Raw genomic sequence first — 13013 nt, 5'->3', positions numbered from 1 at the left:
TATCTCACTGCCAGTGCAAGTGTATCAGTCAGTATTTATTCTGAAACTGATCCAATGATTTGGGAAAGTGCAGGTCTAGAGAACAATATGCAGCTATATTGAGATTTCATATAAACTACATGCTCAAAGTACACTGTCAGAAAAACGGTCACTGGGGTGGTACCTTCAGTTAGGGAAACTGAACTGTACCTTATTCTTGAATAATTAAAGACTTTAAATTTGTCTTCATTTCAAACGCCATATTTCATCTGCAGGACTTATATTACGTTCTTATATTTTGCACAGATCTGTAATGAAAGATTACAAATATTCACCTCTCCTTCTGAAGAAAAGAATATAATGTACCTTTAAAACTACTGCTGTCCCTTTAGTGACCAATAATGGACCTCTACGGTACCTTTTTCTGAGAGTGTAGGGTCCTCTAGAGTGGAGTACTGAAAAGCACAAGTAGGGGGTTGTTGATATATTCTTTCAGTTTTCTTTAAATGTGGGATTGTAGGGTGGTCTCAGATCTCTGCTAGAGGGTTAGAATTTGAGGAGAACTACACAAGGAGCAGGTCCACTTCCTGCCATACTTACAGGCAGCTTCCTACACCACCTGGGAAGCTGAATGTGGCGTAAAGGAAGGCAAAATAATAAACCACAAGCCAACAAATACAATACATGCAAAAAGAAGAGCCAAAAAACCAAAAGAGCTGAACACAAGAGAACACAATCTGGACAGTGAGGAGTTCAGCTGATGAACGAGAGAGAGAGAGAGAGAGGGAGATATCTTACCTCATTCATGCCTGGGGTGATGGTTGGCGCAGCGATGAAAACCACATAAGGAGCAAATTCCGCTGTCCGCAGGACCTTCAGAGCCTGTAAACGATCACACACGCATAACAACACGTCTTTTATATCCAACCATAAAACCATAAACATTTTGGATGCAACACTACACCTGGCTAAATATTCAAAGGGAAACTTTGTAAAGGCCAAAACACAGCAGTTTAACTGGAAGACTGGCAGAGCCCAAATGTAGTTCCCGTATGAGTGTCAGTAATGACCTGTGGTTCCACATCCAGTATGGATATGAGCCCCTGCTCATGGATCTTGCGTATTGTCTCCAGCCTGGTGCCGTACATGGCGTCCTCATGGCTGCCGTATTCCAGGTAGTCATTATTGGCGATGTCCTGCATCATTTGGTCGTGAGATACAAAGTAATAGTTCTTGCCGTTCTCCTCGTCATTTTTTGGAGGTCTGGTGGTGTCTATAAATGTAGGACATGTATCAACATTAATCAAATATAGCAACATGTACTAACACTGTAACACATATGTAACTGCATGGTAATAACCCAGTGTCTTACGTGGAATGGGGTAAGCAAATCTGTCGGGGTGTTTTGTGATGAGCGTGTTCTTTATGTGTCTTCGGCCAACACCATGAGCTCCTGGAGACCACAAACAGTAAACAGAATAAATGTGCTGACCATGCAGTTTCACAGAATGACACAAATATCTGGCCCAGATATAAAATTAGCAGCTTGCATGGGCATGAAGCACGGACCCAACACGGACCCCTCAATAACTTTGAATTCTGAATTATTGCCAGTGCCAGTATTGCCACCTGTTAGTTAGAACACTCCCAAGCACTCAACAGCAACAAGCTAGATAAACAAAGGCTAGCACTGATAACATCTGAGACATGTAAAGCCAGCCTGTGTTTCTTTTTGAACTGCTACCAATGCAAGATCATTAATCAGCTCTGTTCACCAACTCTTCCTTTATGGATTGAGGCCTCTATATCCAGTACCATACATACCTAATAGCACTAGTGTTTTCCTCTTGAAAGCTGGCAACTTTACAACCTCTTCATATGTGACGAGATCTAGTTGATCAAACACTGAAATGGAAAAAAGTAGCAGGAGAGGAGTCAATCAAAGTCTCAGAAAGATAATGAACTCTTCTTACCTGCACTAATACACTATGTAACTATCTGAAGCCGTCTTCTACATTGTAAAAGAACCGTGTAAAACCTGCTCCTACACAAGCTCCTAAAAAGGGCTCCAAGGGAAAAAAAGGCTCCTAATCCCTAACATTTAAAGGGGTATGTCTAAAATGTTCCCTTCCTCTTTAGCCAAAGACATGTTTGGTGTCCGGTTTCATACTGGAGCTCTGAGGCTAGTGTAGCCAACAAGATATATAATCTTTCATTACTGTCACTGAGTGTATTAAATCAAAAACTGTGCATGTTCCACAACATTTCACTATGATAAAAATGGTATTATTTGAAACGGTTTATGAATGATTAATAATTAGTTTATTAACAAGTAACAGTAGGTAACAAACTAATAATTATAATAATAATAATAATAATAATAATAATAATTCAGCAGATATTCAAACTCCAATTGAGCTGGTCACCGATGCCCTTTTTCTTTACGTGTTATAGCTATTTTTTAATGAATTATAAGGATTAAATACAATTAAATACAAATAAACTCATTTAAAACATTCATAAACCTTTTAAAATAAAAGCCTGGTAAAGTGCAATGCTGTATCTTTCCACTGAGTTATACATTTAATCCTGAATTAAGCAAAGTAGAACTAGTAAAAGTAAGTGGGGCCTAGCGTGTCTACTGGTAGGGTCTGTTTTGATGCCTGAGTGTGGGCAGTAAGGTCAGCGTGCTTGCCCCCTGTGTGCTTACGTAATGTAAGAGAGGCTGGTTAGGGAGAGGGAAGGCTGTGTGTTTTGATCCTGCAGCTGGTGACATGGGATCCTCAACTGAGTCACAGCTTCATCTATCACTGCAATGTGGAAAAAGCTGAGAGGATAGGGGCTGCAGGGCCCAGTTTATAACAGCTGAGTGCGCACAGCAGACCACTGGAGCTATAGCAGAGAGCATGAGGGGCTACGAAACCAGGACCTGACCGAGGTGAAAACTGATCTGGATACCCTGCAAGAGGGGCTAAAGCAGGACTAATTAAACACACTCCAATGGTTTGTGTTCAGTGTGCTTTGCTGATTGGTATAAACACCATTATTATATTAAATAAAGTTTTATTCCCAGTAAAGCAAAGCAAGCATACAACTCATCGATTAGAGCCCTAACACTATGTTTACTACATTTATAACATGATTAAATATATTACGTCACTCTATATATCAACATTTGTGAACTTAGAGAGTGGCTCAAATTGTTTAAATAAATATTTTTTTAATAATATAAATATATTACCCTTAATTAAGACTTTTACACCGAATCACTCTGAATGACTGCTGACATTATCGCAGACCCTGAATCATACTGAAATCCTGAACAATCATTTCTACTTTACCTTACAGAAGTACCCTGAACAACAGCTAAACGACCCTCACAATGACAGTTAATGAAACACTACACGTAGTATTTGGTTTTGTGGCTCCCAGGGCTCCCCACTAGTGTAATTCATTTTACTAGGACTGTACTGACATCAATTAGAGGGGAGTGGGGTGGAATGTTACATAGAGCAGTTTCAGAAGTGCTGAGCCCAGAGTAGCAACAGCGGAGGCTTTGCTCTCACTATTACAAGTCAATGAAGCATCACAGTGCTTTTGAAGTTGTAATATTACCTAGTGTTCCTTTAACAAACACAGCCCACAAATAAACTGGATTCAGTTTGTAAAGTTCAGACACTGTCTAATACAACAGATCCATTCTCTGGCATTACCTTTACTTTAACAGAGATATTATATATGCGAAACCGTAGTTTCAATATATCTACCATGTACTATAAATGAAGCCCTAATAAGACAGGTGAAGGCTTTCTCTGCCTCATGTCGCCCTGCTGCGGTTTGATGTGTTTTCTGCTTTGAAAGCAGAACACATCTGGCAGGGTGGAACTGAGGAAAAAATAAACGTGAAGAAGACAGAGCTGAAAGGCAGAAGGAAAGAGACTCTGGTGAGTTTTTAAAGAGATGTACAGTTAAAGAGAATTGCTAAGTGTGAGTGTGTGGCACCTCAGGGCTATTTTAGCATGAGGACGGGTGCAGTAGAGATGTGCGAGATGTGTTAAGTAGGCGGTGTGTTTGCGTAACAGGAGCTCCTGCTCGGTGAAGCTGCCATGTGAAAGCAGATCTTCTACAGACTCCTCTCTTACTTTGCAGAGAGAGATGCTTTAAATGATTGATGCTGGTCTTTCACATGACCTGGAACACGTGCCTTTGAGCTACACATCTTTAAGGGAGTTCAGTGTGTTACTGGCTGCAGGATTTACTTCATCCTTAAAGGGACCACATCCTATATTTTTGCACTGTATTGATTCTTGCGGCTCCTTTATGGCTTTTGTGTGGGTCTGTGTAACAGATAAATAGAGGCATAAATGAATGGCTGGATGAACAGATCGATAGCCAGATCAAGAAACAGGGATGATCCTGAAGGAAATTGTGGTGTGTAAATGTAAGAGTCCCAAAACACACCATTTACTTCTCAATCCATTCAGGTTTTTTGTGGGATTTAATCTGTAAAATCAGCCCACTTTTATTTCATAGATTTTGTGATGTCACAGATAATCATATTGACATACAGTACTGTGCAAAAGTTTTAGGCACCCTAATTTTTGAGTACCAGTTCTGTTATACCATTTTATTTCATGAATTCTGCATTATTGAGTAAGTACAAAAACGTTTTAATTTTACTTTACCAATAATAATAATAATGTTACAAAAAATAAAAAACAAAGACTAATATGTAAGAAGAAAAAAAAGCAAATGGTCATCACATATAATACTGACTTTCTTTCATTTTTTAATGTTTACTGCACGTTGTTTTCTTTTTCTTTCAAGTAATAAAGAAGTAATTCCATTATTTTTGAAGTCATCTTTACTTCCAACACTTTACTTCCATTTGCATGTGCCTAAAACAGTACTGTATATAAATCAACTCGGGTATAAAAGTATTGTTTGATCATGTGTCTTTGCGGATGATACATATATAGAATAATATACATTCGTTCATTCATTCATTGTCTGTAACCGCTTATCCAGGGTAGCGGTGGGTCCGGAGCCTACCCGGAATCACTGGGATCAAGGCAGAAAATAAATATAAACAAGTTTATTTGTGACATCATAAAGTGAATAACAACAAATGGACTGTTTTTGCAGCTTAATGTCCATGGTTGCAGATTATAGATATGATGCTATACAGATATTAGAAGATGGTAATGAGTGGGTAAAAATATGATAAAACTATGAAAACATATTTTTTTAACTCTTACATGTGTTGTATTTTAATATTTCCGATGTTATTTGATATGATATGTATTTAAAAACAAGGATTCATTTGTTTCTGTTTTGGTTCTGATGAATTTTGTTTAGAAATGTCAGGTAGTGTGATGCGCAGACATAATTATAAGCTAAAAACACAGTGAAGCTAAATGGTGTTAGAGCCATAAAACACAAAAGTATTGATTTCTAAGCTAATTTCCAATCTCACATCAATAACATCGGCTCCTCAGAGTAATTTGGGGTAATACTGTAGTGAGTAGAGCCACAAATTTCTACTCGAAAGAGGGTTCAGTATTTACAAGTTCAGCCAAAGCACTGATAAAATGCAATGTGTTATGATTATACTTCATAACACATCTGGCTATTTAAAGATAAAACAGATTAGAAACAAAGAAGAAAGTGAGTATATTTCTCTAGCACCACATCATTTCTGAAGAATTGGTTTGAGTTTCTAATCCTAATATTATAAAACTGGTTGAAGGTCTAATTTCTGAATAATCATTTAAAAAGAACTAGGAAAATTACAGCTTCTTAACAAAATATTACCATATTATTACACACAAACGACTAATCTGTAAAGTTCTACTATTTCCATATGAGTTTTATGAACTGAAAATGAGTCTTTCCATGACGTGAGCCCTTTAAGTATGAGAAAGCACAAGGGGTTAATAGACAAGTGAATTGCTACAAGATGTAAAATGACAAGCACATCCAAAACAAGCAAGCAAAAGGAAAAAATCACACACACACACACACTGGGCCTGGTTTCAGTGCTTTGTTATCTGCTGATCCTACAACAGAAACAAAGCAATGAGGCTAATAAGCAGGCAGGGAAACTAGGTTAACATCACCACAGCAGACACACTGAAAGAAACTCAACCACAAAGACTGAGTCCTGCTGTATTACTTACATGCACAGAGCCCATTGGTTAGCAGACAGCATGAAAAATGGACAAGGGAGGGCTCATTGACTTGTGACACAACAATATCAGTCAACACAGAGAGAGAACAATGGCACTTTGTCAAAGCCCTGACACAGCACTGCCCTTTACATACAAAACAAACATCACACACTTTTAAATAGTGGCTGTCCTGCGAGAGGAGAGCTGCGGCTAGAGCTGTGGCAAAGCAGACAGAAGAGGCTTAGAATGACATTCAGAAAATGATGCAACATGCATCTGACATTTAAAGTAATGTAGCATCAAACTTTAGAGCTGTAAGAACAAAGTTAAATCTGTGGTAATGGTTTTGTTTGCACACTGCTTATGCCACAACCAGCTGAAATAAAGCATTAATGAACATACAGTGAGAAAAATGCATTCTTATAGTGATAATAGCTATAAAACCATAAACCATTAGTGATCCAAGTGTCCTTGTGAAATGAACACTGCATGTCCAATTTTTTTTGCCAATGTCGCTATAATTATTGTGACTAAATGCCCTTAGATACTCAGAAATGTCTAAATCCCGGCATATTGGATTCGTCCTAAAACCTAGTGAGCTGTCTAGGTAGGCACTGACTGTACAGACAGCTGTTTAAGTAGACAGCATTCAGACGGTCGTCTTTCCTCATGAGGCAGATTATTGAGACGCTCTAGTGTGAGAGCGATTGCGTCACGGCTTTTTCCCGCCCACGGCACGCAACCGGTGTTTACTTACCTCAGCGGCTAGCGTCGCCGCTGTTTCACCTCGGTGAATTTTAATCTTGCCGTTTTTATCGCAGTTTTAATTTAAGGAAATTGTTCTTGCGTTGCATCTTGTTTAGCCTTTGCGGCTAAGGAAGGGTTCGATGCTACCTTAAAAAAAGATATCTTAGTAGACAGCATAATGAGGTATCTAAGGATTGGGACGTGTCGGGAGCGCGCACGCTGTGACGTAAAATGCTCTCTAGTTAAACAGCTCACTAGGTTCTGGGACAGACCCATTGTGTACATATTAGTGCTACAGTAAATCAGACTCTGTAGACTGAGACAAGGATGAGCTAAATATATAAAATGCACACAAGGTGGATTATTCTGCTCCTGGCGCTTAAGAGAAAGATTAAAATTTCATATTCTTTAGAATCACACTGTGATACACAGGTCTAGCCATCCTTGCATTTTTACATGAACTTGAACCTGAACACTCATGCTGGTTTCCATTTTACTTAGTGTATATTAAAGAGTCAATCTTCCTGACTCCTGATATAAGTAAATCCCTGTGACTTCTCAGAAAAAAACATGACCACAGCAGAGATAGGCAGAAATTACATGAATTACATTACATTTTTTAAACAACCCTATAGTTTGAACATGAGCTATTTGTAACAGAAGCACTTCATGTAAAATAACCACTTGGTATTATGTATTTTGCACAATTACACACTTGAAATCATTAGAGTGATATAGCGCTAGAGCTCTTCCAGAAATTAAGAGGTCTTCTCTTTATTTTTAAACGTAGATACAAGGGGAATTGCAAGTCTTATTTAGGCTCCATATGTCCACGTGAGGTGCTTGGCATGGGAAGAGGAATCAGATTCAGCAAGGGAGGTGAAATTTGGCAAAACACCTGTTGTCTAACATGGCTGACAGCAGCATTCAGCTTATTTTATTCATGCACTCCTCTAAACCACAAGCCGGTGTGACCTTCATAAAGGCCTAGGAGCATTAAGAGAAGTTTTAAAATGTATTTTGGGAAATTATTTAGGTTACTATTTATTTACAAGGTATAGAAAATAGTTTGCCCTTCTACAATGTGTATTAAATATAGCACATGTGGATGTACACACAAACACACTGTGTGTGTGAGTGCATCCAACATGTTACACATACATAGCACTTTTCAGATAACCAAGAAACAATAAAGCAATAAAACAAACAAATAAATAAATAAATAGCAAATAAATCAATAAGAAAATGAAAGCGTTCCGAGAAAAGATAAGATTAGAGCCAGGTGGTGAAGGTGGAAATGGAGGAAGAAGAGCAAACAGAAGAGGGTAAATTGCTTGAGGGCAGCAAGAGAAAAAGACCTGCTGCCTGTAGAAGGAAGCTTAAACCTAGGAAAGATCAGAAGAACAGATACAGAGAAACTTGGTTTGCACAAAGTGGCACAGGGATGTATGAGAAATCACTAGCAAGGTCGTTAATGTGAATTTCTGATACTTTCCCAGCATTAAAATAAACTTTAAACCTGCACCTAAACATAATTCTAAGTTCAAGCCCAAAATCATTGGAAGTTGTAGGACTTTCTTGATCCTAAAACATGTACAGCACGATTTCTATGATTCTTCTTCAGATAAATAAAAGACTTTTGGAATGTATTCAGTGAAACAGCCCAACAACCAGTGGACAGAGCTTGCTTAGTGATCATAAAATAACTACATATCATAACCAATCATAACAAAGACATGTTATGAATATTCACGGTCAGAAAAAATATAATGTACAGGTACGTTATAGTGTGCAAACAGTGTAAATATACCTTTAAAGGTATAACAGTGGTTAAAGTTGTGTAAAAAATAAAAGATAAAATCGCACGTAAGAAATCAACACAATTTAAAAATCTACAATGAATATAGATTATAGTACAATTATGTTCTGTAACTGGAAGTATTGAGTATGTACCACAACAGAGATATTTTGACAGTTTTTCAGTGCACAATACATTTCTTGATTTACATTTCTACATAAAATAAAAAACAAACAATAAAGAAAAAAAATCAGATTAGTATTGGTGGGCCAACACCAATGGAAAACATTCATTCAGTCATTATCTGTAACCGCTTTTTCAGTTCAGGGTCAGTGGTGGGTCCAGAGCCTACCAGGAATCACTGGGCACAAGGCAGGAACACAGTCTGGAGGGGGCCCTAGTCCTTTATAGTGCAACATACACATTCACACCTATGGAAACTTTTGAGTCGCCAATCCACCTATAAACGTGTGTTTTTGGACTGTGGGAGGAAACCGGAGCACCCGGAGGAAACCCACACAGACACAGGGAGAACACACCACACTCCTCACAGACAGTCACCCGGAGGACACCCACGCAGACACAGGGAGAACACACCAGACTCCTCACAGACAGTCACCTGGAGGAAACCCACACAGACACAGGGAGAACACAGCACACTCCTCACAGACAGTCACCCGGAGAAAACCCATGCAGACACAGGGAGAACACACCACACTCCTCACAGACAGTCACCTGGAGGAAACCCACACAGACACAGGGAGAACACACCACACTCCTCACAGACAGTCACCCGGAGGAAACCCACACAGACACAGGGAGAACACACCAGACTACTCACAGACAGTCACCTGGAGGAAACCCACACAGATACAGGGAGAACACACCACACTCCTTACAGACTGTCACCCGGAGGAAACCCACAGAGACACAGGGAGAACACACCAAACTCCTCACAGACAGTCACCCGGAGGAAACCCACAGAGACACAGGGAGAAAACACCAAACTCCTCACGGACAGTCAACCAGAGCGGGACTTGAACCCACAACCTCCAGGTCCCACCAATGGAACAGCAATGGAAAACAGTGGTGCCAACTTAAAAAATGTTTTTTTAAATGCCTACAGCACGTTAACTGCTTACTGTGTGCACTACTTATTTAGCTTTGACATCAGGTGTGGTATATTTTATATGACCTCATTATGTCTCATCTGAGTGCAGTGGGATGTAGCATGATGGTAAACACACAACAGACAAACAGTGTCGTGAAAATAGAACCGTAATTATGAGGCTTTATTTGCATTTCTCCAAAGGCTGGACCGTGTAAATGTTAAAGAGGTTATCATAAGAACACCTCTGGTCTAATATCCTCTGATCAGTGGGCAGCATGGCCTAGGGCACAGTGTTGAATGGACAAAAGCTCTAGGCTAGACGAACACCCTACATGAGCATCTTTCTGCAATTAAATAACAACAGAGGAATTTGTTAAATGACCGAGAAAGGGGAAGCTTAATACCCAGAACAGGCTCGCTGGCCGGGCGTGCGCTAATCAGATCCAGTAAAGTGGGACGCTGGGCTGAGAGGATTAAGACTGAGCTGCGCTCCCCTGCTCTGCTGCCAGAGTGACTGCTCTGAGTCCAGTTCCCTTAGCCCAGCATCCTGTGGCTGACCACTGAACCCAGCAACCAACTGGACACAGTAAGAAAGTGTCCTGGTAGGTTAAATAACTGAATGCATTCATTCTAATATCTATACTTCAAATTGAAATATTTAAACTTTAATGAATGTTTATTTAAGGACTATTCTCACAGATTAATTCTAATCTTGGGCTACAATTCCTTTAATTTTACTGTAATTTTCTGTGAGGTTATCTGCCCTAAGATCACCACTGTTATAAACACACTGTCTCTCTCTCTCTCTCTCTCTCTCTCTCTCTCTCTCTCTCACACACACACACACACACACACACCAGACAGTATTCTGTCTCTATTCAAGTCTATTTGGATTTTATGGTTCACAATTTGTCAATGTATTGACACACATTACCCAAAACATTGAAGTGGCATTGTCTTTGATCCCACTGTCCATTTACCATACAGGAACTCTTTGTAATTCTACAATTACACACTGTAAACCACATGTTGTTCCTCATACCCCCTTTTTTTAACACAGTTAACAGGACCTTCACAGATTCACCACAAAGCTGTGGGTGCTGTGTCTGATCCAATACCAGTACAACACTGATGAACAGAACAGAAAGTGGACCAACAAAGTGGGAAGTAATTTTAAAGTTATGGCTAATACATGTGCACTTGTAGAAACCGAGAGAACCTTTCAGAACTCACTTCCTCTTTCAGACTTTAGATAAGAGAGAGAGAGAGAGAGAGAGAGAGAGAGACAGAGAGACAGAGAGAGAGAGACAGAGAGAGACAGAGAGACAGAGAGAGAGAGAGAGACAGAGAGAGAGAGAGAGCGAGAGAATACATTATTGTGTGAAAGTCAGAGACCACCCAAAGGAGGTTTCATTTTAATAAAACCCAGGATTAAGTGCAAATTCCTAATTTTTTCCCCCATATTTTGAGATATTTTATTTCCATATTTCTAGATATTTCCATATTCATTTCAGAAGCACAAATGTGAAATACAGTGTACTTATTTTGGTTTTTGACAATTAATTCAGTGACAGAGTCTTAATTCAATAATTTCTCCTCAGAAGAGTATCACAGGACCAGCAAAAACCAGAGTCTGTAATTCAGCAGGTGATAGCTCATCTTTTCTGATAGAAGACTGGACATGAAGGGTTTCAAGGTTTTCCTCATTACTCTTGAAAAATCAATACCTCACTGAGACACACTCGGGAGAACGGGGTTTAATTAAAGCAATTTGGAAATGGACATACTTGGAAGTTTAAATTATTTGCACACTGACCCACTGACCTCTGCCGTCTGGGTGAGACTCACTGCTGGAAAATTAACAAATGAGGCCTCAATCACTGAAAAGTGTGTCTGGATTAATGGACTGCAGAGCATTCCTGTGAGAAAAAGTATAGTCAGACAAATACCCAAATTACCCCTTAAGCCTTAGTCCCCTCTCATTTTCTCTCTCTCTCTCTCACTGTGTCTGCCTCTCAGTTGTCTCTTTCTCTCTCAATGACTGTTTGCTTCTCACTTTTATCTATTTTTCCTTCCTTCCTTCTGTCTTTCACTCTCTTTCTCTCTTATTTGACACCTTCCATTTTAACTTCCATTCAAAATTGAAGGGGATGTTCACGATTGTAATCAATAGAACATGTTTATAAACTTCTGTTTCCTATACATTTGCTAGCTCCTAAACCTCTTTGCAAGTCTAGTGTGTATTTACAAAGCCCCAGTGTCTTTAAATGAGTAAAAAACAAACGATTCAGGATGCTAGGCTTTACTCTCTCTCTCTCTCTGCTAATGGCAGAGGCATATGGAGTATTTTTAGACAATGAAGGGAATTCCAAACATTGAAAAATAAAAACTGAGATGAGGATATTGCTCTATTCCTGCTCCATAGGTGGGAAATATTGACTTTTTCTTGCTGTTTTGGATCACTTTGGAAATGTCTTGGAATTGTCTCAGAACTCAGGAGTTTCTGTGGTAATTCGAACAGTGAATAAAAACTTACAGACAAGTTAATCTTCAGCCATGTACAAACAGCAGTGGTTTTTGTCCCCTCAAACACACCATTCCACCTTAAAATGGCAACACTTCTGAATGTAAACAACCCGAGAGAACTGCATTTCCCCACAATCATAGACTAATTAAGTTTATTCTGTCTCTCTTTTCTCTAATTCCTTTCTCTTTCAATCTATCTCATGCTTCTCTTTCTCTCAGTTTCTGTCTCATTCTCTGTATATTTTTCTCTCCTTCATATCTCATCCTTTGCTCTCTCTCTCTCAATCTCCCCCTCTCTCTCTCTTTGTAATTAAAAAGAAACATTGTGGTCTGGTCTAAAACCAGAACTATCCTCCTAAACACACATGCACACACACACAAGCACAGAGAAAGAAAGAAAGAAAGAAAGAAAGAAAGAGGGAGGTGGGGGTAACATAGTGTGTGCAGGTGTGTGTAGGTTGGCTGTAATGCTGGTAGGATTGAGAGTGGTATGCTGAACTGAAGCATTCTGGAACAAAAACACAAGCAGAAAGTGCTGACTGCAGCTGTGCTGCTACTGCGTCTGTGCCATTTAAGAGCGGCTGCACAGACACACGGTGTTCACAATCACTCATGAACACACGTCTGTTTTACCACACGCTGAACACAGGCTTCTTGCTATCTGTAGGAGAGCTACAGAAAA

At 39.4% G+C, this 13013-nt stretch overlaps 1 protein-coding gene across 4 annotated transcripts in view; it reads right to left on the bottom strand.

Annotated features, from left to right (window-relative positions):
* caska (calcium/calmodulin-dependent serine protein kinase a) overlaps nt 1–13013 on the bottom strand; it is a 291466-nt gene that overhangs the window by 2742 nt on the left and 275711 nt on the right. For all 4 annotated transcript variants that reach the window (XM_066686055.1, XM_066686057.1, XM_066686056.1 and 1 more), the window contains 4 exons: nt 1804–1884; nt 1352–1432; nt 1050–1252; nt 778–861 (listed from right to left, as the gene is read on the bottom strand). In XM_066686055.1, the coding sequence (XP_066542152.1) occupies nt 778–861; nt 1050–1252; nt 1352–1432; nt 1804–1884 (449 nt within the window). The remainder of the gene's footprint in view (nt 1–777; nt 862–1049; nt 1253–1351; nt 1433–1803; nt 1885–13013) is intronic.

The sequence above is a fragment of the Hoplias malabaricus genome, chromosome 12 (assembly GCF_029633855.1).
Source record: "Hoplias malabaricus isolate fHopMal1 chromosome 12, fHopMal1.hap1, whole genome shotgun sequence".
NCBI classification, from domain to species: domain Eukaryota; kingdom Metazoa; phylum Chordata; class Actinopteri; order Characiformes; family Erythrinidae; genus Hoplias; species Hoplias malabaricus.
Note: the sequence above shows the minus strand (reverse complement) of the source record. Positions and strands in the feature narration are given on the sequence as shown.